The 27,130-nt window shown below is 51.2% G+C and overlaps 2 protein-coding genes across 27 annotated transcripts in view; one reads left to right on the top strand and one right to left on the bottom strand.

Moving 5' to 3' along the window:
* Window positions 1-590, bottom strand: part of HSF2BP (heat shock transcription factor 2 binding protein) — a 67,748-nt gene extending 67,158 nt beyond the window's left edge. For 6 of the 20 annotated variants that reach the window (XM_074324638.1, XM_019745742.2, XM_074324643.1 and 3 more), the window contains exon 1: window positions 3-433. Coding sequence is in view for 3 of the 20 variants with exons in the window: in XM_074324678.1 (XP_074180779.1) it covers window positions 3-204; window positions 306-590 (487 nt within the window). In the remaining 17 variants the exon portion in view is untranslated. Of the gene's footprint in view, window positions 1-2 lie in introns of all 20 variants that reach the window. The other 14 variants (XM_074324628.1, XM_074324631.1, XM_074324665.1 and 11 more) reach the window with 6 other exon arrangements.
* Window positions 510-27,130, top strand: RRP1B (ribosomal RNA processing 1B). 7 transcript variants are annotated; one of them, XM_074324574.1, is made up of 17 exons: window positions 573-706; window positions 8,185-8,267; window positions 9,761-9,818; window positions 11,059-11,144; window positions 11,502-11,563; window positions 11,914-12,043; window positions 12,920-12,984; window positions 13,417-13,598; window positions 15,741-15,835; window positions 16,420-16,517; window positions 17,513-17,532; window positions 18,213-18,338; window positions 18,870-19,606; window positions 22,128-22,283; window positions 23,572-23,635; window positions 24,591-24,791; window positions 26,435-27,130. In XM_074324574.1, exons 1-16 carry the CDS (start codon window positions 589-591, stop codon window positions 24,782-24,784), a joined length of 2,274 nt encoding a protein of 757 aa, XP_074180675.1. In that variant the 5' UTR covers window positions 573-588; the 3' UTR covers window positions 24,785-24,791; window positions 26,435-27,130. The 7 variants fall into 7 exon arrangements, with proteins under 7 accessions (XP_074180679.1, XP_074180675.1, XP_019601254.2 ...); XM_074324564.1 differs by lacking the exon at window positions 573-706 and adding an exon at window positions 788-1,135 and having other exon boundaries at window positions 18,210-18,338; XM_019745695.2 differs by having other exon boundaries at window positions 24,591-27,130.

The following is a 27,130-nucleotide window of genomic DNA, read 5'->3' as shown; positions in this document are numbered from 1 at the left end:
ACCCTGCCCGCCCCGGCCCTGCCCAGCACCGGGACCAGACGCCGGGGACCTCGGGGGTGCCGCCTCCGCTGGCCGCGGAGCCCTCTCAGTGGGGCCGCCCCACCGTCCCGCCAAGGACCCGAGGACGAGCCTTCTCCCCGAGGCCACCCGCCGCGGCGGTCTGAGTACAGTTAAGGACGCGGTGCCGTGTACTTCGTGGGCTGCCTGCCGGGTAAATGGGGGGTTTTGTGAATGTGCCTAAAGATTCTGGACCATTTGCAATCGGCCATCCGACTGTTCCTGGCCAAGACCCGAGCCTGGCCAACCTCGCTGTCAACGGCGCTGACTTTCGGTGACCGAAGGACCGCGGAGGAACGAAGGCGTGACGCCACAGGGCCGCACGCCACCTGCCGGGCCCCGCGGCGCTCGCTCCCAGCACGCGCTGCGAGCCGCGCTGCGCGGCGCCTTTGTGACGCCATCACCGCGCGCCGCCCCCGCCCCGCCCCCGCCGCCGTCTGCGCAGCCGTGGCCGGGGCAGCCGCGCGGCGCGAGGCAGAGGCGCCGGGGGCTGCGGCCGGGGATGCTCCAGCGGGCGCGAGGGCCCCCGCCATGCAGCCCGCCGAGATCCAGTTCGCTCAGCGGCTGGCGTCCCACGAGAAGGGCATCCGGGACCGGGCCGTGAGGAAGCTGCGCCAGTACATCAGCGTGAAGACGCAGAGGGAGACAGGTGGGCGCCCGGCGGCTAGCCCCGCCACATGGCGGCGGGGTCGGGGCTGAAGGCCGGGCCTGGGCCGAGCCGCCGGAGAGCGAGGAAACGTCGGGCACGGACTGGCGCCTGCCGCGTGCTTCTGTGTGTGCGCGCCGTGGGGACCGCTTCCTGCCGGGTCCAGTCTGGGTTTACGGCGGAGGGACTGAGGCCCGCAGGGGTTAGGGAGCCTGCGGAAAGTCACGGTGGGTGGGGAAGCTGAGAACGGACCCCGTCTGTCCCGCCCCGGCCCTGTGCGTCGCGTGCTCGGCTCAGCCTGGCTTATGCCGTGCTCCTCATTGCTGCGCGCCGTCATTGGAACGACGCCTTTCGGGGCTGCAGTTACAGGAGAGAAGACAATTCCTATCCAAGAATTCGTGCTAGTGACGCTGGGGCGGAGGGCGCGGCGAGGTAACTAACGCCGAGATTGAGGAGTGTAGTAAGGCCTTGGGGATCAGGGAAGCAGGGCGCTCCTCTGCACAAGCTGGGCCAGGAAGGCCTCTCTGCGGGGAGGCCCACAGATTCGAACGGAGGCGGGAGGAATGGCTGGACGAGCGTGAGTCGGAGCGGGGAGGGGAGTGGGGCATCAAGTTGAAAACGGAGTCATTCGCCTGGGCCCCCGGGCGTTGCAGTGGGGGGCCATTGAAGGGTTGCCTTTGCCGGGTGCAGAATGTGTCCTGTAGATCCTAACGCACGCCTAAGGTGCTTTCTGCTGCACTGAGATATCGTGTGGTTTAATTCCTAACATATTTAGAGGTTACTTGAAAGAATGGGTATCATCCCCCGCCAGTACTGACTTTGTTAGTTTATTTTGAAGAGAAATCACAAAAGACCACTCGGAAAAGAAAATACAATTTTATGAGAATTCTGCTAGTAAGAGGAATGAAGACCAAAGTTTCCTGGCTTCAGTTTTGTTAGGGGTCTCCCTGACAGACTTCATTTACTCTCATGGTTTCAGGTACCCCAGACACACTGAAGGTTCTTAAACCTAAATTTCTAGCCCGACCTTAGCTACTTGTAGCTCAGCCGTGCTACTGACCTGGCGTCCCCACCTTCCGGGATGCCTAGTCTTCAGGTCATCTGTTTCCCTAGCCTGTTCCCAGCTCATCCCCTACGTGCCAGCTTCTTGTTCCATTGGCAGCAAAGCATTCCTGGGTCCTAGTGTACGATACCCCATTTATCACGTGTCTGCCTTGCTTCTGTTGATGCTGAAAAGACTTCCACCCCTGACCCACTCCCAATATTCAGCATCACTTTCTCTGTCATCTCACCCCCACTCCTCTAGGATTCTGGAATATGCAGTTTGTGTCTATTGTAGCACTTAGCTGCATTGCTTGTTAATTATCTGTTAATGTGTCACTTTTCCCCCAAAACACTGTAAGCTTCCGTCTGTTTTCTTAGCTGAAAGTGGAAGCACATCCAGGCAAATGGGGTCCTGGCTATTTACAAGAACAGAAGGCCAGATGCAGTACATATGGTGCTGAGACAGCCAGACAGCCTGTTGCTCAAACCCCTTTGCTGAACACGTCCAGGGTCTGAAATGCTCATGCAAACACTTGCAGCCGTTGCCTTTCTGTCATGCCCAGGGGCCCTGTCTGCTTAGCGCCCCAAACACCCACAGTTACTCATCTGGTATCTCTTGTTCATTGCACAGAGTATAATGGGTCTTCAGGAAAGCGACTGCAAAGTAAACGTCATAGACAGTGATGGTGGGACAAAATTAACATGATCTCTGCCATAGCTGTACTCGATCAAAATAGAAACACAAGTTTAGATGTACTTGGCCTGGCATTTAATCTCATTGACAACGTCAAATTTTTTTTTTTTGCATGTTGTCTTAGGAAATCTAAAGTTTACACTAACAGATACATATAGCGGTCCTCCAGCAGCACAGACAGCTTTGTGATGTTAGAAACAAATGAGAGGCCGGCCCGGTGGCTCAGGTGGTTGGAGCGCCGTGCTCCTAACACCAAGATCCCCGGTTCAATTCCCACCTGGGCCAGTGAGCTGCACCCTCTACAGCTAAGGTTGTGAACAACAGTTCTCCCTGGAGCTGGGCTGCCGTGGGCTGCTGTGGGCTGCCAGGGGCCGCCGGTGGCCAGCGTGAGCGGCCGGCCAGAGCTGCTGTGAGCAGCCGACCGGTGACCGACTGCCTCAGCCAGGGGAGCGCAACTTTCCTAACACCAGCATGGCCCAGGGAGCTGTGTCCTACACAACCAGACTGAATGAGAAACCCTTGTGCTGCTCACAGCACCTCAGCGTGCTTTCACCATGGGTGCTGAGTGTGTGGTCATGGAATGGTCTCTGTCGCTGTCCATGGTTTTCCTCGGGCTGGCCCACGTGTCCTTATTTACTCATCCAGGTCTGTGGCGTCGGGCATGGAGTGCCTGTTGTGTGCTCTTCTCACTGCGCACACTGTTGGTGGCACTGGTGATCAGCAGTGAACTAAACAGACAACACTCCCTGCCTGTTTGATCGATTCTGCAACTTTAACACCTGCTAAAATTAGGATTTATCTCAATTAACTTTGTGACAGTTTCATTTGCATTCTTGCTTTCATTTCGTGGCACATAAAATAACTACATCTTACAGTTGGTGGGGCTCAGATTCAGTGATAGTAATGGGGGAAATTAGTGTTTTTCATACGATAGCTAGGGGGTCTCTCGACCCAGTTATAATAACCAGGAGCTGCAGCTGTTGTGACACAGGTATGGGTTTGAATATACACTCCACCCCCTCCTGAAACAGTTCCTGGGCTCCTTGGTGGTGAGAACAGGTGAATTTTCTCACTTCAAAGCTTGTTGGTATTTCCTGTATCCACGTCTCACTTTCTTTTCACCTCGGTCGTTTTGAACTAAGCCTATATTGGCAGAAACTTGGTTGTTAAATTTAAGAAATTCAACCCCCAGAAGAAAAGACAGGTCAAGAAGCAACTGGAACAAAACTAGAGACGTGTACTTCACCTTCAAAGTTTTGAAAGACATTGAATAAGGGAAATTTGTTTGCTTTTAATGTTTCAAAAATTGGTGACTTGTTTTTACCAGCTAAATTACTGGGTGAAAGCAAGTGATTTCTGTAAATATGTTGAAAACAGATGTTTTAAAAGGGAAAAGAGCTTCCAGAGCCTGTGGGTAGAGAACACAAGACAATCATCATACCCACAAATCGAATAGTGCTTTGCTCTTACAAATGTGCTCTTATTTGGCCTTAACCACAAACCTCACATATATGTGAGGAAACAGGCCCAGAGGTTAGTGAGTTTTCTAATACTGCACAGCTAGTAAGTAGCAAACTGAGGCCTGACCCAGGGTTGTTTCCACTGTACTTTGTTGTCTCCCGTAGGATGAAGCAGAATATGCTTTCACGTCCAATTCCCTTTCCTGCCCACTGGCCAGGATGTCACACTGACTGTGTCAAAATCTGTCGAGCATTACAGAAGCACATCATCATGTGGCCTAGTGCACACCTGGGTTGTCCCAAGATACTGGGTACGTCAGATTATCACTGAGGGTTGGTTTGATGGGCGGGTGCCCTTGGAAGAGCCATCTAGAGACAAATATACACTGCTGTTTTTAAGGGAAACGGCCAGAATACAGAATATGTGGAACATGTGATGCTATTTAGGTTACACACGCGCACGCAATTACATTTCTGTGTCACATAGTGTGTAGGAGCGATCTGACACATCGGGCAGGTAACAATGATCCCTTTGGGAGGCAGTGAACAGGAACTTTTGATTGTACAACTGTTGGTGTAGTAGATGAATTTTTTGCAATAAAAATGTGTTTTTATCATTTAGGACTCTCAGTTGCAACTTGACAACACAGCCAGGCCACACTAGTTTTAAAGGAAAGACCTGGAGCACAGCTTCATGCAGGTGCCCCACTGGAGGCCCCAGAACCCAGCTTTTGTCCATAGCCAGCTCTGCTACCCCCGGTTGGTTTCATTCTCACAGGCTCCCCGTCGTGTGGGAAGGTGGCTGAGTGCAGGCACGAACTGTCCTCTCTTCCAGTCTCCTCAAGCCTGAGAAGAGGGTCTTGGTCTGCGGTGGGGTCGTCTGTCCACTCTGAACCAGCCCTGTAGCTAAGGGACTTCGTGCCGATTTGGCGTAAGCTCAGCTCGCTGCGTCCCTCGTGTGGGTGAGTCCCGCCCGGACCACTGCCTCCTTCCACAGACCCTGCCTTAAAGGTGGGCAGCGCTGCAGGGAGGGCGGCATAGCTGCCCTGTAAAAGCGAGAGGAGGGCCCAGTACCGAGCCTCGTGCAGAAGCCAATGTCATTTTAACACTTCATCATGTTCGTGCTTTTCGAATTTCAGGATGAAGTTTTTTAAACAAAAAGAGGAAAGAGCTCATGATAACATTCATGTAGTGGTTTTCTTTTTTTAATTCAGGACTATCACACACACAAAAAGCCTATTCGCTGCTATACTCCGGTGTTTATCCATACCTGGCCAGTCTGTCTGATCTGCCCACTGCCTCCTGCCCACTAAATCCTTGTGAGGCAAAGCCCAGTCATCTCATTTCCAGATACTCAGTATGTGTCTCTAAAAGATAAGGACTCTTTTTAACGTAACCACAGTGCCGTTATCACACCTTTTTAAAAAAATCTTAATATGAAATACCCAGGCTGTTGAGGTTTTCCCATCATTTCGTAAATTTTTTATGACAAATCAGAATCTAAGCAAGACCCACCCATTGCATTTGGTTGCTATGTCTGCTAAGACTTCTAACAGTTCTTACCTATCTTTTCTTTTCCTTGCAATTTATGTGTTAGAGAAACTGGGTCATTCATCCTGTAATTTCCCACCTTGGGGATTTTGCTTACTACATCCCTTGGTCTCCTTTGACATATTCCTGTGTCCCCTGTATTTCCTGCGAACTGGTATCAATAGATCTGATAAGATGCAAGTTAGTGCAGGGGAGAAAACTTTACCCTTCAGTGTTCTTCTGGCTGGTCTAATAATTAAATCGACCTGAAACAGATTAACAACAAAAAAAATTAATTACACACATATGCATGGAAACCCCACATCCATGAGAGAGTCAGAGACCCCACATACAGGAGAGGTTCAGAGACAGAAAGAAGAAACGAGGTGTCTGTGACATTCTGAGCTCAGGGTGAAGGAAGCTCATTGGGGCTTCAGAGGGGAGGAAGGTCAGTGCAGGCGATAAGAGCAGATGTCCAGTCATTACTAGTTTGCCCCGCCCTGCGGGTAGGGCCAGAAGGTGATTTCTGGTGCTGGGTCTTATTATGAGCAAGGCCTCTAATTTAAGGGCGAGGTGAAAGTTTCTCACGAGCCTTCAGCTCAAAATAATCCACGTGCCAGAGAGGCACATCTTGGGGTGACTCATTCTGAACCCCTACATTAGCTTTTTTGTTTTTGTAAGAAGACTTAGCAGGTGGTGCTGTGTGCTCCCTGTTGCATTGCATGCGGCGTCTAATGAATAGTTGTTGGCCTTTGTGAGTTGAGATACATCCGTGGGTTTGGGTGTTGGTGGTCTGGTTTGTCCATTTTAAAGTTCCTTGATTATTTTTCATCTAATGTCACCATTGGTGACCCTTGCCTGGATCCACCAGTTCATTAGCCTTAAGGTGAGTGAACATCCGCGCAGGCCCAGTGACAGTGACTGTGGCCATGGCCGCAGTTGGCTCAGTGCCTGCCCTTGGGTTTATCGCTCACTCTAGTTGTGTGCGTTCTCGGTAGGAAGCTTCCCACATGCAGCAGGAGGGGAGGAAAACCAATCGGTGAGACGCTTGCCCGACCTCTAGAGGAAATGCACTTAAATAAACTAATTTTACTATAGTTTCTGGTGTATTGCTTCTAAGTGAGAACATCCCACAAAGAACCAAAATGCACCGTAATAAAACTGGTACCGTAAGAAAGGTGTTTGGTGACTTGGAAATCAGTACCTAGAAAGGCTGAACCCTAAATAAACTTCAGTCCATCAAACGGAGCCGTCTGTCCCCTTTTAATGACCTTCCGGGGCACCGAGATCACATTGGTCCAGACATACACTCGTTTGCGTTCTCCTAGTTGATCCTGTTCTGCTGCTCCGAACGGTTTTTCCTACTGTCTCCTCCTGAGAGAGTGATCAAGACCATTGGTGGTAAGATGCATTGAGACTTGCGGGTTCTGTCTGTTCTCCACGGGCTTGGACACTCCCGGAGTGTACACTTACCTCGTTTTATAATTCTTTATGTCACTCAGCAATTAATGATTCCATGACACGTGGGGTCGACCCAGGAGAATGGAAGCCTGTGCGTGACTTGTGCCTTGGTCGTGGGTGGTACAGGCCGAGAGCGAGAGCTTCAATAATGAGTCAGAACGAGACTAACCAAGGTGGTGCCACTTAACGCAAGACTGAAAATAAAATGAAGTGAAAAGCGTAACTGGCAGGGAGGGAGATGCCGGTACAGCCAGGTGTGACCTCATTGCAGGAGCCTCAAAAGAGTCACCTTAGCAGAAATGTCCCCAAGCTTTGCCAGTTTCCCGGGGGCTACTTATCTGGGACTTCAGCAAATCCTGCGTCTTTTCTCAGATTTGTGATTTGACTTTGCAAGAGCAATGAAAATGATGTGCAGAGGGAGGCCCTTGGGGGGGTTCATGTTGTTCATGACTGCTACGTGCGTTTTCCGTTGTGATGACATTGGCTTCCTACGCGACTTGGATAATGAGAACAGGCCACCACTCGCCCTGCCCCACAGCTGGTAAAACTGCGTCATTTCTGTGTGTTGCTTTTGTAGCGATGCTTCAATAAAGAAAAAAAAGCATTTGCAGGTGAAACAATGAAAACGTACGAGGTCTGATAGTTAAGTTCGCAGACTTGTTGCAGTGCTGTTGCTGACCTTTTTTAATATCAGAGGGATCATTCATTATGAATTTGTACCAACTGGGCAAACAGTTAACCAAGTTGACTATTTGGAAGTGCTGAAAAGGCTGCATGAAAAAGTGAGACAACCTGAACTTTTCGCCAACAATTTGTGGCTCTTGCATCACGACAATGCACCAGCTCACACGGCACTGTCCATGAGGGAGTTTTTAGCCAGTAAACAAATAACTGTATTGGAACACCCTCCCTACTCACCTGACCTGGCCCCCAATGACTTCCTTCTTTACCCAAAGAGAAAGGAAATATTGAAAGGAAGCATTTTGATGACATTCAGGACATCAAGGGTAAAACAACAGCTCTGATGGCCATTCCAGAAAAAGTTCCAAAATTGCTTTGAAGGGTGGACTGGGTGCTGGCGTCGGTGCATAACTTCCCAAGGGGAGTACTTCCAAGGTGACTGTAGTGATATTTAGCAATGAGGTATGTAGTGCTTTTTCTAAGATGGGTCCGCAAACTTAGTTGTCAGACCTTGTATGTGGTATTTTCACTGTTTATGTGGCATTTTTAAACTTCAAGAAAGAAACTGTGAGGACTCTAAAATAAGATTTTTGTGCTGTTTTGCCCTCTAGGCGGTTTCAGTCAAGAAGAACTTCTGAAAATATGGAAAGGGCTCTTCTACTGCATGTGGGTGCAGGATGACCCCCCGCTGCAGGTAACAGAGTTCCCTTTGTCACGTGGCTGGATTTGGGCAGAGATGGATAGGAGGCTTGCTCGTTTCACGCTGTGTCTGTCCCCTAATGTGCCCTGCGTCACCTCTGTCATATGGAATGGGGTGCAGTGTCCAAGCATTGAGGTTAATTCCTTTTTCAAATAATGAAAAATAGACATAAATTAAAGATTCATTATTTCTCTGTCACAGAGTCCTAGTTCCATGATAGGTTTTACGTTGCTTATTTTGAAGTTTCTGTTTCCTTTTCTTTGTGGTCAGAAATGCCACGGCACTAGTCTTAAAGTCCTCGGAGTGCCCTGGGCCCCTCTCTGCCGGTTACGTGGGTGCCTGCGCCTTGGCAGCCGCCGGGCCGGGCAGGGCCAGGGGCTCACTGCTCCCGCTCTGAGGTCGGCACAGGTGTGCGTGGGCACCTGGGCCCCAGCACAACTAGTAAGAAAATGGTTTTCACTGTTTAAGAGCTTTGTTCTGATGTGCAAAAGCAGAGCAGAGGGGTAAGCCTTGAAATGCCATTTGAATCCCACCCATGTGTAAAATGTCACAGGCAGATTTGACTTGTCTGGGTTTTAATGCGTGACTTGGCCACTTCCCCCAAGCCGTGTGATAACTCGCTCTGATGTGTTGCTTTTACTCCGCGGAACATATTTTGAGTAGGATAACAGGGCAAAAATATTTTTAAATCACATTCAAAAGTAACAGCCAACAGCGTTAGTGGAGGGAAAACACACACAGGAACATCGTTTTCAAGTCCGGGAGTTGATTTAAACTGGGTGAGGGAGACTTGCAGCCCCGGGAACTGCAGGTAACACCCACGACGATCGGTCCTTTCTTATGTTGCTCATACAGTTCTTTGGTTGACACTCCCCAAGGCGGGTGTCTGCGTAGACCGCTGAGTTCTCGGCACAGATGAGCGTGCTGCCGCTGAGTTGGACACACTCTTCTGGTGGCACTTTGCCCGGACAGAGCCTGGGAGGGCGCCGTTGACCAGTGCTGCCCAGCATCCTGTGAGCACTCCTGGGGGCGGCTTTCTGGTTCCACACACTGAGCCCCATGGTCAGAGTCCCAGCGGCTCACTGCCGCTGACCACCCCCTGCTGGGGCACCTGTGTTTCCGTTATTAGGGGGGATTAGGAGAAAGTCTCAATTTAAGTTTTGGTATATTTTGAAAGCCAGGAGTTGACAGCTAATTCATTTTGTCTGTAGGTCATTTGAACAGATAACTAGACATACTTTTTTCAACATGCGTCTTAAACCTCAGAGGCATATTAAGCTGGGACAGTAGTCCATTGAAAGCGGGGGTTTCACATTGGATAAAATTCAGATATTCAGGTGCACACTTCTTAGTGGAAGTGACACTGCAAACAGAAGTACAGATTCGTACTCCCCTACAGATACGGGAGGAGGTGCAGGCCGTGATGCTGTCATCTCAGTGCTGCCACAAAATAACCCCGATGTTTCTCCCCAACCCCACCTTTGCAGGAGGAACTAGCGAACACTATTTCCCAACTCATCCATGTTGTTAACAACTCAGAGGCCCGTAAGTCCTGATCTTTTCATGACTCTCAAAACTTCCTCGTTCGTCTGATTTGGTAACTTGCCTAGGATATGTGGTCCGTGTTGTTTCTTCTCCTTGCTTCCACGCTTCCGTTTTCCAGTGGGCTAGTTTCACATGAACCTGGGGCTGGCTACCAGTGCGTAGATATCAGGCGACAAACTGGTCCTGGGGGGAAGCTATGCTAAGCTGACATCCTGACTCTGTTAGATGGGAAGGAGGTGTCTTGTGGAGTGTCGTATTTGGCATCTCAGAGATTTCCGAAAAGTGTCTTAAGAAATAATAACCTTCCAGAATCTCCAACATCTGAGTTATTTAACACTCCTAGAAGCTGTATATGCATATGCCAGTGTTTGCAGCAACCTCTGGGGGCCGGGTTTATCCTCGTCGAGACTAGAGCCATATAAAGTCATCACTGCTAATATATAAACTATAAAGTAATCCCTCTACCAGAAAGAACAAACAAAAGGAGAAATTATTTCTGGGACATTCAGGCTTTGGTTACTTACAAAGGAAGAAAGAGACAGCAGAAGTAGTTTGTTTTGCTTACCGCTCCCAAGAAGAAAAGTGTCCTCATGGCCTTAATTGCTCCCCATGGTTGTCTGGACTTGAGCAGGGTCCCAGCCGACATAACAAACAGGATGCTACACATGGAATGTAGTATCAGCTTTCATGTATCAAGAACGATTTGTGCAAAAAGTGAAGCAAAAAAACAAAAAAAGTCAAAAATTACTTTTGGGCAAAAAGGTGTTGGCTTCGTGGCTCAGAAGAAAAATGTAGAATGTTTTTTATAGCTCACCCAGTGACACTGCACATGAAACAAAAAGCAGAGTTTCTCCATGGACCGCCCAGGTGCCCATCAGCATCACTGGCTTTGGGTTGTTAGGTACAGGTGGGCAGAAAAGGCCCATGGACGTGGCCCAGGAAATCTTTTGATTTTACTAGAAACATGGCTTTGCAGTGGATAAAAAGAGTGCGCAGAGAGCATACTGGCTGAGCATTACGCTATGACCAGTCTTCCTGTCACTAGAATATGCTTTTACTTACATGTAAAAGCAATTATTGAGCACATTTAATGATTGATCAAACTGTCTCGCTACCCAAGAATTCTTGAGAAAAGTAAATGACAAATCGTCCTAGTTTGTTTCTCGCCGATGCCTTCTTGCTATCTGGTAATATGTTCACCTGAAACCAACCATTTCAAAACAAAGCCTTTTTGCTGCAGAGCACCTGTTCATTCAGACCTTCTGGCAAACGATGAATCGAGAGTGGACAGAGATGGACACGCCGCGCCTGGACAGATACCAGATGGTAAGGTCAGCGCGCCCCCCGCCCCACCCCAAGTCACTGCAGCTGCGCGTGTGCAGGAGCATGTTAGCAGCTCCACACGCTGGGACAGTTGTTTGTGAAGCACTGTGGTCCCAGGCTCAGCGTGAGGAAAGCCAGTGAGCGTTGGACGGCCTTGGACATGTGTCGTCTCTCCCGCTGTCGGGGATGAGTTTGGGGGGCTTTGGTTAACACTTATGATCTAGAAGTTAAATACGGTTATTGCGGGTATTTTGTCACTTGCGGGATCCAGGCTAAACCAGTATCCTTGGTCCCCTCGTTCTGCTGAGCTGACCAGCGTTTCTTGCTCTCCCTTTGTAATACACGTGTGTCTGTCTCTAGCTGATCCGCCTGGTCCTGAGGCAGTCCTTTGAGGCCCTGAAGCAGGATGGCTGGGAAGAAAGGTTGGTAAACGATCGGGCTTAGCACTTGGTGGCCTTAAAACTCTTAATGAAACAGTGTTTTTCAAGCCTCTCAGTTAGTCAGGTATGACTTGCCTGGTCTCTTTTGAACTCTGAGAAGCAAAACGTCCTTCTCCATACGGAACTTCAAATCCAGTGGAGGAATGCAAGAGCTGAGCACACGTGCCGATTGGCACTTTATACTGATCTCAGTGGCGCTTCTTGCCTCGTAAAACTGTCTTGGCCTCCCCAGCTTGCCGTGCAGCGTAGCACGAGGCTGAAAGTCACATCTCCATAGGGGCAAGAAGTGTTGGTGCGCTGCCGTTAACGGCCATGTGTGTTGTTTTCTTTAGCCGAGTCCAGCTCCTTCTTAGTGTCTTGATGAAGGAAGTCCTGCATCCTGAGAGTCAGTCTCCTAACGGAGTGAAATTCCACCTCATTGACGTTTACCTGGATGAACTGTCCAAAGTGGGAGGGAAAGAGGTAAGCGGCAGGCTGCTGTGCCAGCAGCGGTGGGGTGGGGCCACAGCTGGCATGCACAGGCGTCGGCTCTTCTTCGGGTGCCCTGTGAGCTGGCCGTGGAAGGTGGTCTGTTGCTGGCAATAGCCGAGCATGCATTGGGTCGCCCTGTCTTTCATACCATCCTTGCCCGGCCAAGAATGTCCTCTGCAGCTAATGGACACAGCGACACGGGTTCGTGCCCTAGGGAAGTGCATGGAGTCTTCCTTAGGAAACTATTGAAAGCCACCTACCTAGTGCAGTAAAGAACCCAACATGAGGAAATGCGCAGGATCCTGAGTTTGTAAAAGCAGTAGGAAAGGGAGCAGGCAGCTGCGCAGAAGGTCTGACTTTTTTAAGTAGACATTCGCATACGAATAGACAAGGGCTGCAGAGGGAACACACATGCCTTAGCGTGCAAGTGATTATCTGATTTGGGATTGTGAGCAGCGTTTACTTCTTTCTTTCACAAGTGTTCTGCAGTGAACAAGTGGTTTTTTTTAAGTAAAAGAAAGTCTAAGTGTTGTATAAAAACATAATCGCTTCATCTCAGCCTCTGGTAGTGTCCGTACCGACCTGCTCCATGGAGGAGGGGGCCTGGAGCTGTCGGTCGGAGTGGGCGCTGTTCTCTGCTCACCACCTCAAGGTGCCCTCGTGGCTGGAGGGCAGCTGCGACCTTTGGCCTGGCTCTGGGCGTCTGGGTAATTCATGCAGTGTTTTGGGGCATTGTGAGATAAGTGTCACTCGGACTGACTCAAGCTATGTGAAAAGAGCAACTGTTTCCTCTTTCAAGGACACGTCACGAAGGAGAAAAGGCTTTTTTCCCTTATTTTTTTTTCCTATTTTATTTCTAAATTACAGCTTTTGGCAGATCAGAATCTCAAGTTTATTGATCCATTCTGCAAAATTGTTGCCAAGACTAAGGAGTAAGTGATTCCCATGTTTGTTTTTATTGCTTCAGTTGGTATGTAAGTGGGGCAGGGGGTTGTTTCGTGTTGGGAAGAGTGACACGTCAAACTGGGATGGTTGTCCAGCCGAGGACAGCCAATCTCTTAAGTCCCATCGGCAGGACATTGGAAGCTTTGAGCCATGATCCGGCTCTTCTTGCTTGGCCGTTTAACGCCCTCCACACAGGGAGTTCGTCCCCCATGGTCCCCCTGCTTCCGTCACAGACACTGGGCCGGCTCCTTGCAGCTGCGGGGGAGTGCGCACCCGCTGGCCCCTCCCCGGGTCCTGGAAGGCCCACGTGGACGTGTGCTGGCCCTGCCCTGCTCCTTAGCCCTCCCTCTACCTGCCTTAGCTAACGAGGTCCACACCGTGGGTTTTAATCGCATCCTCTTTGCTCTGCTTCCCCCCAGCCATACAGTGGTGCAGACTATAGCTAGGGGTGTTTTTGAAGTCATTGTAGATCAGTCTCCACTTGAACCTGAAGAGACAGTGGAGGAACAGAAGATTAAAGTGGATGACAGCAACCTCTTTGAAGAAGAGACATCTGAAAACGAGGTGACATGGACGAAAACATTCAGTAAAAAGAAGACGGGTAAGAAAACTTCCCTGAATAGCCTTTCTCTTTGTAGGTAAAGTCCTCATCAAACAGACACTTGAATACGTTTGCTGGGGCTCACTGTAACCTGAAATTCATCACAGATGGCTCTGCCTTGGACACCCTGTGCCTGTCCGGGGGGGCCCCTGGGGAGGATCCCAGGTCTCAGGGTGCTGCGTCTCACACACAGTTCTGGATCTCCCAGAAGGCGGGACAGTCTCCTTGTTGCTGCTGCTTTGGATTTTGTTTTTGTCGTTTTGGCTTCTTCGTGTCTGTAAACATCATGATGCAGACACAGACGGCAGAAAGTTCTCGGTGGGACATCGAATGCACTTAGTGTGAATGCACACTTGTTTCTATAGCTAGCCCTCTGACCTCTGCGTTTCTTCAGCATTCTTTTTCTTTGGGTGTTTAAATGCCCACTGTGGACTGACATCGTTCTCGGCGCTGTTTTATGCCCGTGCAATTGTGCAGAGAGCGTGCGTTTAAAGTGCAGGCCCATAAAGCTGTGGCAGTGGTTTACGGTGCCTTGGTGCCCAGCTTGGGGTGAATGGTCAGGGTCCACCCACGCTTACCCTGTGACGTAGCCATCGACAGGCAGAGTTCTCAAAAATAATGACCAGACGAAGCTTGGTAATGTTTTTAAAGCAGGACATAAAACTCGATGTAGAAGGAGCCTGGTTTGTTTTAACATTTATGCATGCCTTAAAAACTCTGGAAGGATATATATCAAAATGTTAATAGTTAGCCCTAGGTAGCAGAATTTGGGGTGATTTTCTCTATATTTTTGTCTGTTTTTCTAAATTTTCTACATTGAGCATATATTTTTTAATCAGTAAAAGACAAAAGTCTTTAAAAAAAAAAAGGAAGGAACATTTTAATTTTAAATTCCATGTAAGTGATGGATTAACTAAAATAAAAACCCTGAGCAAATGTTGTGTGGCAGTGACAGCTGTCTGTGGATCCCTCCCCGTCACCACGTTTGTCTCACTGTTCTGCGAGCGCCTCCACAGTTGTCCCAGTTCCGCTCAGGATGTTTCAGGATCACCTGGTCAGCATGGGCCCTGCTGTCCCCTCTGGTTGTGCCCTGAGGCCACACCACTAACGAGCTCACACCGCTAACGGGCTCATACCACTAACACGCTCACACCACTAACGGGCTCACACCGCTGCTAACAAGCTCACACCGCTAACGGGCTCACACCGCTAACGGGCTCACACCACTAACACGCTCACACCGCTAACGGGCTCACACCACTAACACGCTCACACCGCTAACGGGCTCACACCGCTAACAAGCTCACACCGCTAATGCTCTCACACCGCTAACGCGCTCACACCGCTAACAAGCTCACACCGCTAACGCGCTCACACCGCTAACGCGCTCACACCGCTAACGGGCTCACACCACTAACACGCTTACACCGCTAACGGGCTCACACCGCTAACACGCTCACATCGCTAACACGCTCACACCGCTAACGGGCTCACACCGCTAACACGCTCACATCGCTAACACGCTCACACCGCTAACGGGCTCACACCGCTAACGCGCTCACAGGAGTCCAGAAACAGCACAATTCTGAAAAGTGGCGTGTTGTCATTAGTGATTTCTATCTGCTTTTTCATGGGCTTTAGTGCTCTATAAATTATGTTTTAAATGTTAAAAGTTGTGTTGATATTAGCTTGTGTCTCCTGAGGCTGCTCCGTGAAGTTAGTGTACCGCTCCGGACACTTACCACGGCCCTAAGCTGTCTGGAATTAGCCACAGGCTGCCGAGGCGGCTCCTCGCAGGCCAGAGCTCACGGCACCTGCCCCACTACCTGAGCGCTGACCCGGGAGCTTGCCGTCCAGGCCACCATCTGACGGGAAGGACGGGTTGGCCAGGCAGCATTGAAGGCAGTGGAGGCTTCACAGTGGAATGAAGGGCATGATGTGTGGCTACTAAGGCTCAGATTCCTTTCACATCCAGGGACTAAAACACCAAAACATCTTTGGGAAATTATATTTGCATGGTTTTTCTCTTTACAGAATTTTCTTTTTCACTGAGGGACACCTAAGTAGATGGTGGCTTCTTTGGAACTAGTCATGTCATCACTGTGTAATTGAAGAGTTTTGTCTTTGGATGTGTTTTCATAGCACAGGGCAAATACCACTCCACAAAAGACGGAATCCACGATGGAGGTGAGAGAGACGACGGTGGGAACTTGGAGGACACTGGGCCACTTCTCCAGGTTGGTGGCAGTTGTTGCTTTTTATAGAATGTAGATTTGCTGTGGACTGGCCTGGCTAACTGGGAATTTGAATCGGAGCTAATTAAACTCTAAGGCCTGATGTGTCAAATCCTTTTCATCCCCTCAGTGACTGCCGTCACTGAATGAGCTTATTGGAGAAAGAAATTTGATATGATGGAATTTTAAAAGACGTCAGTCTTTATTTTGGCTCGAATTTGTAAGATCTGTTCTATTCCATATAGCAAAGCCAGCTCAGTGGTACTTTTCAAATAAAGTTTACTATGTTACCAAATGCAAACTGGACATTTAGATTAAATTTACAAAGGTACACACCCAAGTAAATTTCATGTAGTATATTTTACCACAATTTTTTTTTTTTTTTTTTTTTTTGAGGATAGAGAATTATAGCTGGCTTCTTCCAAGGAGAAGTAGACGGGTTTTTCAGAGGTCTAACGTTTGCCAGGTCGTAGAACACGCTGTCCAGATGGCCCTCTGCCGAGAGCTTCCAGAACCCACTCCGCTGGGTTCTCCTAGGTCAGCGGAGGCTTTGCTGAGGGCTTACATTCATTTTTCTTCTCACACAGTTTGACTATCAGGCCGTTGCTAACCGACTCCTGGAAATAACCAACCGGAGAAACATCCCACCCTTCAACAGGAAACGTCTCTCCAAACTAATCAAAAAGTAAGTGAGAGGGTGAGAGGGTCCTGCTTGCTTCTCATTCACGTTCAGGTCCAGCCCTTTCATTTATCTCATGGTGTAGGACAGCTGTCACCATGCTTATCACCTGTTTTTATTCATAGCAACACAATCTACATATATAAACTGAAATGTCCCTCAAGTTCCATTCTTCCAGTGCAGCCTTCCTCACACTTAGCTGTTTCCTGCTGATGTACAAGCAATCTGGTGCTAATGTCGGACGTGAATAGGCCGAGGAATTGCACGGTGACTGTCCCGCTCAGGAGTTGCCTGGTGCAGCCGTCTGCCCCACTCCCTCCTCCCAGTGCGCTGCTGCCGTGCTCTCGGTGTCATCGTGGCCACACCGTAGCTCAGCACAGAGCCCTGTGGTGCTGGGATCGCTGACGTACAGCAGCTGCCTGGGTCACCCTCCATGAGAGCGGGCACTGCTCTGAGCCCGTCACACAAGCTCCCCCGTAAGGCGGCTTCTGTGATTTCCCCACTTGGGTGTAGGGAGGGAAGGTCACCGGCTTGCACAAGGTCACAGCCGCCAGGTGCAGCACTGGGCCCAGACTCTTCCGTGTCCGCTCCCCCGGGCCCTGCCCCCGAGTCCCCACACCTGCCCACACTTCCTTTGTGTCCTGACGCACAGAATCGCAGGGACCAAACCTGCACTTGGCATCTCTCCACTTGGTGAGTGGAGAGGAGAGCTGGGCAGAGGCAGAGACCTGAGCCGTCTCGGCCCTAAGAAGCCACGAGACAAGAAGAGCGTGATTTCTTCAGCTTCATTGGACAGACTCTTCAGAGCAGCAGCTAGTCCTGGGGAGACAGATGATGCCGAGGGCGACTTTGGCCTTCACATCACACCACCTCTTTAGCTTCCCCTTCTAGAAGAAAAAGAACGTGAATTACCTGTACCGCGTGTTTTCAGAGTTCCGCGCACATGTTTATAGGAGACGGAAAGAAGGGGTTGCTACATGAACTTCTGTTTTCTCTTTCAGGTTCCAGCATATCTCTGAAGGTGAGGACATGTGAGGGTTAGAACTGAGGACGTTCTTACCAGATACGGGCCACTGAGGCATTTACGCCAAATGTGACAAAGCCAGATTGAAAGACATTGGAAACACAGGAAATAGTCGTCTTTACCTTGGAGAGACCATCAGTTACCCACTCGCTGCTCAGCTGAGCAGAAGCCCTGGGAAGAAGCACAATGGCGGGCCTTCTTTCGCCACCCCATCCCAGGGACCCAAGCTGAGCCAGACGCGAAGCTGTCCCTCCCTGCCAGTGCCAGGGCAAGGGCCAGACCCCAGGGGCGGGGTAGGGGATTTATCTCAGTTGTCCCCTGGGGAAAGCTGCTGTCTGTAAATTTGGTTACATTTGAGCAAATCGGTGGGGCCACTGGGGTGTGCAGACCTGGCTGGCATGTGGGTGGCACTGCCCAGCCCCTGGGATTGAATTGGAGGTGATGTCGCCCGAGGTTGTCCCTTGCCTTGCAAGAAAGCCACAGAGTTGTCTTAAGTCAAATTCCTCACTCAGAGCTTTGAGGTTTGGGTTGGAGAGGTAGTGAGGAACTGGGGAGGGGGGGGGGGCAGAAGTGATGTGAAAACTGCCTCCCTGATGTGGGAGGGGTGTGGCTCTTTGGTCCCTGGGGCCAGTGGTGAGGGTCTCGGGAAGCTGACAGTGTGCTGTGGTGTCCAGCAGGCACTATACCTCAGGTCCATTTTGCTGAGGACGTTTCTGCCCATCAAGCTGATCAAGCTATGAGTCGAAGGCAGAAGAAAAGAGGAACCAGACTTCTGGAGAAAACCAGTGCAGAAAAAGAGAAAGGTAAGCGCAAAGCTTGGAAGCGGCGAGACACGTGGAAGACGCAGGCAGCGCTGGGGACCCAGAGAGATGTCTTCGTAAAGCATCACAGACACAAGCTGTCACTTTTAACTCCTGAAAAGTAAAGGTTGTTTCCGAGGGTCTGATTTTCTGTGGCACCCACGTCCCCTAAACGGAAAGCCTTTGTTGACTCTTGGAGGCACCTCTGGGGCCGTGAGGATGTGGAGATGCTGGGTATAAACTACCCTGTGGGACATTTGTTTGCGTACCACCCTAGGTCTGTGCGTTTTGCCTTCCAAATTAGTGGGAATCTGAATATATCCCAATCCCATTTATGTTAAAAGAGGCATGAGGAAGGTTTCTAATTACAGTTGAGAAAAGGGAGAAATGGGCTCAAGTGCATCGCGAAGGGCTGGACCCTTCTTGGTGGTAAAACGGGAGACTCCTGTCAGCCACTTAATGGCCCCAAATAACCTGCCAGACCCGCTAGCTGCATGGCGTTGGGGCACCTGGTTACACTGTATGTCTTTCTAGGAAACAAGTTCTTCCTTGTTGAGGAAGAGGAGCGTGAAGTTGATACTCGGAAGAGGAAACGGAAAAAGAAGAAGAACCACCTCCAGCCTGAACGTTTAGGGTCCGAGGTCAAAGCCGTGTCCCCCGAACAGAATGGGGACAGTGAGCCAGAAGCAGTTCCGGGAGGAGCCCAGAAGCTGAGTGTGGTTGTGCTGGAGGCAGCAGCCGCTCCCAACTCTCAGGAGCTGAGCGGCTGGGAGCACCCCCCTTCAAGCTCCCCCATGCAGAGTAGGAAGAAACGACACCGGAAGAGGAGCCCGAGGGTCCAGGGAGAGAACACAGAGTCAGCAGGGTCACCTCTGGAGGACTTGTCTCAAGGTGGCCCCAGTAGTGGGCATGCTTGGGTGCCTGCCCCCCAAGCTTCCCCAGCCGATGGAGCCCCAGCCCTGAAGCGGAAGCGGAAACTCGGGGCTCCGCTAGTCAATGGCAGCAGCCCGTCCACACTGGCTTGGCCCCCGCCCGGGCAGGAGAGCCCTCCAGTGAGCCCAGCGGACAGAGGGGATTGCCCGGCCACCCCTCCCCAGGGCAGGAGACTGAAGAAAAGGAAGGGGGAGCCCAGCAATATTGACCTCCACGACCTGTCCACTCAGAAAACTGCCATTTTCAAGAAGAGGAAGAGAATGAAAGACATGTTGAACTTGAACTTGGTAGAACACAACCAAGTGTTGGAATCCGAAGTCAAGCTCGTCCAGGCTCTGGTAAGACGGCCGGGTTCAGGGCTGGAGGGGGGCAGGTCAGACCTCCGGCCTAAGGAGCAGTCGTGCTTCATCACAATCTTTACCAACAAGGAAATCAGCAGGTGACCCATCTCGGTGGCCGAGACAGTTGTCATCAACCTTCTCCTCACTCCACCAGGGTACTCACTCTGAGGCCACAGCAAGCTGGGAGAATTGTCCCCATGGCCAAGGCAGGCACACTGCCCTGTGGTATAGACAGGCAGACAAGTGTCTCCATCAAATGCTGGTCTTATTTTTCTTCAACTCATGGCCAATGCTGGGCCCAAGTTCTCTGTCATCTTTTTAGTGAAAAGACTTTTTTTGCAGGTGGCTGCCCAGAGCCCTATGTGACCGAGAGCCAGGCTCCGGCTCGCTGGCCACAGCCTCCACTCTGACCGCTGCGTCTGCACTCATGGTGGGCATATAGCCCACTGGCACATTCTCACGCTGTCCTTGGCTGCTGTCACTCCACAGCGACCCTTTGCACACAGACTTGCTCACCCCCGTCCAGCACTTGTATTTGCACGTGCTGTTTTGCAGTGGCTGTGACATGAGTCCTTTCTTCACTGAGGGGAACTTGGGTGGCCTTGGCCAAACGCTGCTTTCACGCTTTTCTAACGGATCCCTGCATGGTTAGCTGAGTCGGGTTCTGGCCATACAAAGTCTTAGCTAGGGAAAGCAGCACACTCACTGGAATTCAGGCAGTTCACTCTAATCCTAGACCTTTCCCTGACGAGCTGTGTCACCTTCCCTTGGCTCTGCAGCCTCCACCCTTCACTCTCATTTGACGATCTTTCTTTAAGAATATCAGAAAATTCCTTCTTTGTGTCTCATTTCTCTGCCCCCTGCAGCCTCTCAGAAGATTGGAATGGTTGCTAAATAAGTCACAGTCACGAGAGGTTTTTCCTCCCAGAAGGGGCGATGTGTCTTGTATGTCTGCTGGGGGGGTGGAGGGGGTGGGCTCCTGGGTCTGCCCGGTGGGTTCTGCTCAGGAAAGGCAGCAGGCTGCCAAGGTAGCAGCACCAGGTTCCCCAGACCCCAGGGTCCCAGAACTAGAGCAGGGCTTTTATAAAACACCCAATGAACGTTCTTTATCTGCTGGGAATGGACCTGCAGAAGCTAGCCAGGATGTCACTCGTGCTGTCTCATGCCACACTGTCAACGAACAGTGGTGTCGTTGATCAGAAATGAGAAATTGAGTTCAGTCGCGTGCATAGCAGTTTCAGTCCACAGCAGACCATCTATACACCCTTAGTCCCGTGAGGTTAAAATGGAGCTGAACACTTCCTGTGGCCTAGTGACGTCATAGCCATCCAAACGTCCTAGCGCTTTCTCTGGAAAAAGGCATTGTCACAGATGACAGCTGCACACGGCATGGCCCCTGAAGCCCTTCCCCTGGGACAAGGTGTGGAGGTGGAAGGCAGTGGGATTAGTGACCCTGACCCTGACCCCTGACCCTGTGGAGGCCGAGGTTCGTGTGTTTGTTTGTCGTAGTTTTTAACAAAAAGGTTTAAAAACAGAGAAAAAATTTTAATAGAAAAAAACATAGAATCAGGATATAAGGAAAGAATCTTTTTGTACAGCCATACATGTTTATGTTTTAAGCTAAGTGTTATCACAGGAGTTGAAAAGTTTAAAATTTTTTAAGTGTATGAAGTAAAAAAGTTACAGTAAGATGAGGTTAATTTATAGAAGAAAGAAAAATATTATTTATGAACGCAGCGTCTCCTGAGTGTCCAGTGTATATGAAGTCTACGGTGGTGTGATGTCCAGCCGTCATACTCACACACTCACACTCACACTCACTTGCTCTCCAGAGCAGCTTCCGGTCCTGCTGGCTCCATTCATGTAGGTGCCCTGTACAGATGCCGTTTTTTCATCTTTCAGACCATATTTTTACTGTGCCTTTTCTATGCTCAGATACACACATACTTGCCGTTGTGTGACAACTGCCTACAGTGCCCAGTGACATGCTGTGTAGGCTCATCACCCAGGAGCATGGCGCTGCCCCATAGCCTGGGCGTGTGGCAGGCTGTGGTCTCGGCTTGCGTGAGTGTCCCTGCAGCGCTTGCACATGACGAGCTTGCCTCAGTTCATTTCTCAGAACATGGCCCCATCATTAAGTGGCGCTTGGCTGTAGATGGTCTGTGAAGGGGGAAGTCTTCAGAACATGGGACCTGAGTTGGAAGACAAATAAAGACGGCTTCCTGTGGCTGAAAACAGGCAAGCACTGGGCCTGTTGCTACAGTGCCCAGGTGGAGAGGTGGTGGTTTGTGCGTGAAGTCTGCACTCTGATGGCAAAGGTGTTTGCAGACCCAGTTCCAGAAAGCAGGTGTGCGGCGTTGTCTCAGCTGATAAAAGCGTCTCGTCTGACATTCTGCGATCTTTGGCCTCACCCCCGGTTGTGTCTGTACGCCCATCATTTTATTTTCGCTTCCTGTGGGGGTGCCACACAGTGGGCTCTGTGTGTGACCTCCCGTCATCTCGCCCCTTCCTCACACAGGGGAGCAGTGGCCCCTTCAGCCCTTTGAAGAGGAAGAAGCCGAAGACGGAGAATGATTTTGTGAAGTTTGACCAAACTCCTTTCTTACCAAAGCCCCTGTTCTGCAGAAAAGTGAAGAGCAGCACCTCCCCAGCCTCTGGAAGCCTCACCGTGCAGGTATACGCACGCGCGCCATGCCGGACAGGCCCGGGGCGCACCGCTGCCCCTGTCCACGCACGCGGGGTCCTGCTCGAGGAGCCGGGTCTGCTGCTCTGCAGCCACCCCAAAGGGTTGGTGAGGGTTCTTCAGGTGTGGTCATGACGCGTTCTGCAGCAGCGGATCGGAGAGCCCCATCTCAGAATTCACAGGAATAGGAGAGAGGGAGAAACGGGTGGTGGGGGCGGGCAGGGACGGGGGAGGGCCTGCCAAGGACACTGCTGGGTGCTCAGGGTGGTAGAAGGAGCTAGTGCTGCCCCCGTCACGGTGGGTGAGGGTGGGCACTATTCTGGGAGACTGGGTGGGGGGTCGTGAAGGAAAGGGTTGGCCCCGCCACGGGCCGCCAGAAGGTGGGGCAAGTGCAGACGGAGGCACACGGGAGGCTGGTCTGGGTGTGCCTGTGCAAGGTAACGGTCTCGGTGGAGGTGTGGGGACAGGTGCCTGGGCTGTCCCTGCTGGAGAGGCCACCAGGTGGGTGGGCATTTTGAGAAGGAAGCAGGTACCATTTAAGTAGCCTTGACCCAGCAGGGAGCATTGCCTGTGTTCACACTTACACACACGATACTTTGGGGACATTTGCTAAAGGACACCAGGCTTACAGAAGCCACGTTCCTCTCATAGAATGTTGATGTTAAAGCGAAAATGGTATAAGGCAGAATTATGGGATTCACACAGAAACGTTGGGTTCCGGGAGGGATTTGAGAAAGTGCTTCATAATGCAAAATGGGTCAGCTCCCAGAAGTTTTTCAGCTAGGAACCAGCTTAGTTAATTTTGATGAATTGTTAGAATGTTTGAATCAATTTGGAGTTCTGGTGCACAAAAGATTGGGAAATGCAAATCATTACCCACGGAAGTTCAATCCCATTATAGGTGTAGTCTAATCAATGCATTTACAAGTTAAAACTTCAGAACTCGGGGACAAAATGACTGGGACTCGCTTATAACGTTTCATTGGTGAACTTCGTCCTGTAACGTGGGAGGTTTCAAACATGGTGATTGCACTCTCCCTGCCTCCCGCAACCAGCCACCGGGCGGCACTGCAGAGCGGTGCTGGTGCTGCCTGCCCGTCAGGACTGGCGCGTCCACCTGCAGACGCGCTTCAGATGCTGGGCCGGGCGCCAGCGCCATCCTGATGAGCCCACAGGCGGACATGGAGGCCCCGCGGCTGGCAGGCAGCTGAGTGCTCAGGGACTCCGGCATCTCGGCCTCTGTCTTACTCCTCCGGTTACAGTTTTCTTCCTTCTGCAGCTCAGCAAGACACCGTCCAGCTCCAAGAAGGTCACCTTTGGGTTGAACAGAAACATGACTGCAGGTGAGTGCCAGGCTTCGTGCAGCCGCAGCTGTCCCAGGGCAGAGGTGGCCCCTGGCTGAGCGGAGTGGGGTGGCCGGGGGCAAGGTTCCTGGGGCTTCTGGAGGCTGTCTTCCCACACCCACCTGCCTGGAGTACTGTAACCACCTCGCCTGTCAGCTATGGCCGCCCCTACCTACATCTGGACTATCCTGCCCAGAGAAGGGAAACAGGGACATCTTGTCTCGTGGCTTTTAACGCTGGTACAAGTCACTGTGTTGTTTTTCAAAGGAGACCAATGGTTTTAAAAGTATATGATGAGTTTAAGACTTGACTCTCTTCAGGGACAAGTAACTGGGTGCGTGAGTGAGTCAGTGTGAGTGTGTGTGCGTATATGTCAGTGTGTGTGCGTGTGTGTCAGTGAGTGCGTGCATTCGTGTTTGTGCATGTGTGTCTGCGTATGTGAGTGCGTGCATGAGTGTGTGTCAGTGTGTGCGTGCGTGTGTCTGTATGTGTGCGTGCATGCATGTGCGTGCATGTGTGTCGGTGTCAGTGTGTGTGCGTGCATGTGTGTGTGCGTGTGCACGCACGCTCGTGTGCAGGTGAGTGGCCATCAGGATGGACAGCCGGCTCACCCTGGAGGTGGGAGGAGGAGCAGACCCAGAAGGAAGGGCTCCTGCGACCCTCTAAACCTTGGCGTCACTGACTGTCCATGTCCCATAAACTCCCCCACCCCACCTGGTGCTTCCCTCTGTCCATGGGGCCCTCCGGGCATTTTCCTTGGAAGAGTAACGCCCTCCGTGGGAAGCGGCCTGGTTAGTGACCTCCATGTCCTCAGAGCCCTCAGGGCCGGGCCTTTGCAGGGCCTATGTTGGGAGCTGAGCTGGGGATGGCACCAAGGCAGGACCCCAGGTAGACAGGCTGATAGCACGGACGAGGCCCCCATTAACGTGTGGCCTCACTCGCTTCCATTGGGCAGAATTCAGGAAGACGGACAAGAGCATCCTGGTCAGTCCCACAGGCCCCTCCCGCGTGGCCTTCAACCCCGAGCAGAGGCCGCTGCACGGAGTGCTGAAGACGCCCACCTGCTCCCCCGCCAGCACCATCCTGGGGCTCAAGAAGCCGCTGAGTGCCACGCCGAAGAGAAGGCCAACAGCTATGGACTTCTTCTAGGGCAGTCGTAGGTCCCTTTTTAATCTGCTTTTGTACAGAATACTTTCTAAATTATAGCTGGGCAAAGGTGGGGCCTTTTTTATTGTTTTATAAATTCCCATGGATTGTATGTCCGAGGGTCGGTGTGAGCTGCAACGCTGCTGCTTGGCTGTCCCTTCCGGCGGGGGATGTGGGCATCATGGTTGAAGCCTTTGCTGCAAACATCAAGTGTGCTGGAGCCCTCCAGGGGTCCACATTCTGGGGAACCTCAGGACACCCCAAGTGTGGCAGGGCGAGCGCCTGGCATTAGCGTTGTCAGCTGCCCGCGTGCGCACCTGCGTGCTCGGAAGTGGGTCTGCCTGCTGGCTGGCTTGCTGGTTGTCTGCTGTCTAACCGTCTTTGTCCTGAAAAGCGTGGAGGGCAGTGTTCCCATGCTGTGCGGCGCCTGGCATGTGCATGGCGTGGGGCTCTGTTCTGCGAGTCAGCAGTGCCGGCCTGTGTCCGTGCGCTCAGCTGGGCTGGACGTGCGGGTGGGGCGGGAGAGCAGAGCCCGGGCCTGGGGCCTGCCCTGCGTTCTACCTCAGCCAGCCCCAGGTGTCTTCACGGGGAGAGCAGCAAGTGTCCCCTGGCTGTCACCGGACTCCAGCCAGGCGGCCCACTCATCTTCCCATGTCCTTGTGTTCTGGTTGCCCTTTACCCATAAACCTTTGAGCCAGCGACCTAAGTAAATGACTGGCGTCCACAGAAGCAGATCTCCCACCTTAGATCTCCAGAGGCGTGGCGGCAGTGTCTACAGACCTGAGCTGCCACTCGGAGGCACAAATAAGCAACCTTTAAGAATTGTTTGTGCATATTTATTTGTTCATAGCTACCTTATGTCTGAAATATTGAAGCTTGCACTCACAGATTTTTATAAAGTTCTAATTTCAGTTAATTACAAGAGATGGGGAATGGAAGGCACACAGACTTCAGTTGGGGGAAAGTAGCACTGTCTGTGCACCCACCTTGCTTGGGGGGCCACGTCTGCCCCAAATCGCAGTGAGGGACAAGCCACAGGCTCAAGGCAGGAAAGCCAGTGGAGCTCGGCTCTTTCTTGAGTTTACGCAATAACTTTGCAGACCTGAAGGAGGAGTTGTGACTTGGGGGCCTGTAGTCACCTCCTAGGTGCCCCGTGCTCCCCCAGACCCTTTTCCGCTCAGGGATCTCGGGCCTCCTAGGAGTGAAAGCCCCCACACAGTGGGTGTCGAGGAGCTGACTCTGGTTTCCTTAATCACATAACCAGGGTGGCTTCTGCGAACCTCACTGAACAGTCTGGGCCCGTTGGGCCCTGGGTCAAGGACAGGGAGCCGTGCTCTTCGTCTGCCCCGTAACTGGTTTGTCAGGATAGGCCATGAAAACGTGTCTTGTGCTGCCAGCCAGTCCTCGTAAGGAGGCAGTGCGTTGTGCGCATGGCTTTAGTGTCCTGTGATCAGTATGTGCTTAAACCACGTCCGAAACCAGACCTGACAGCGTGAAGAGAGTTAAGTAGTGAAATATGTTTAACTTTTCATTTAAAAAAGAGTTTCATTATCCTTGGTCAAATTATTTTTCTAACAACTTTAATTTCAGCTTAAAAGATGAGGGGTCTTTATGCCAAACGGGCCCCATAAGCCAACAATGTTGTCTTAGCAGGACATTCTGGGGCGAAAGCGGCCCGTGTCCTCCTGATGAGCGCCGTGACCTTTCCCCGTTGTATCACTGTCCCCTGTGGCACCGCAGAATGTCCCGTACAAGCACCTCCAGCTGACACCAGCCTGTGCACTCGGGCCCTGAAGTGACAGTGTGACTTGGGCCCCTCTGTCCTTCTCTCCTCACTCCTCACTGACTCCACTTCGTCGGTGAGTTCGGTAGGTTTGCTGTGGCTTGTTTTTAATGCCTAAATTTTGGCTACAAAGAAAGAAAACAATTTTTTAAAATTCTGATTATACGCACAACAAGGTGTCTCACGTAAAGAAAGTGTATTTAGAATACCCGTTTTCTACTTGATGCGCGTTATTTTCTTAGGTACAACTGCCGAGGGGACTTGGCAGCCCAAAAAAGAAAATAATCTGACGCTGGTGATCTGAGGGGTTTTGTACGGCGCCATCTGTACACTTCGGTGCCACACCTTACAAGGTGTTGCCCTTTCTAACTTGTGCTGAACTGAAAGCACAACAGAGAGTATAGAGCAGGTGTTGTTGCTGGAAAGAATGTGAGCTTGAGTCCGTCTTCTGAGTTTTGTGTTTTCTCTGAATTTACCTGACTGCTGGCAAGGACTTTGTTTATGACCAATTTGTGTCAGTTCTCATCAAAGCCAAGTTCAATTAAAAACAAACCTCTCTGCCCTCA

This window comes from Rhinolophus sinicus, linkage group LG01 (genome assembly GCF_036562045.2).
Source record: "Rhinolophus sinicus isolate RSC01 linkage group LG01, ASM3656204v1, whole genome shotgun sequence".
NCBI lineage: Eukaryota > Metazoa > Chordata > Mammalia > Chiroptera > Rhinolophidae > Rhinolophus > Rhinolophus sinicus.
The sequence above is the reverse complement of the archived record's forward strand: the minus strand, read 5'-3'. Positions and strand labels throughout refer to the sequence as shown.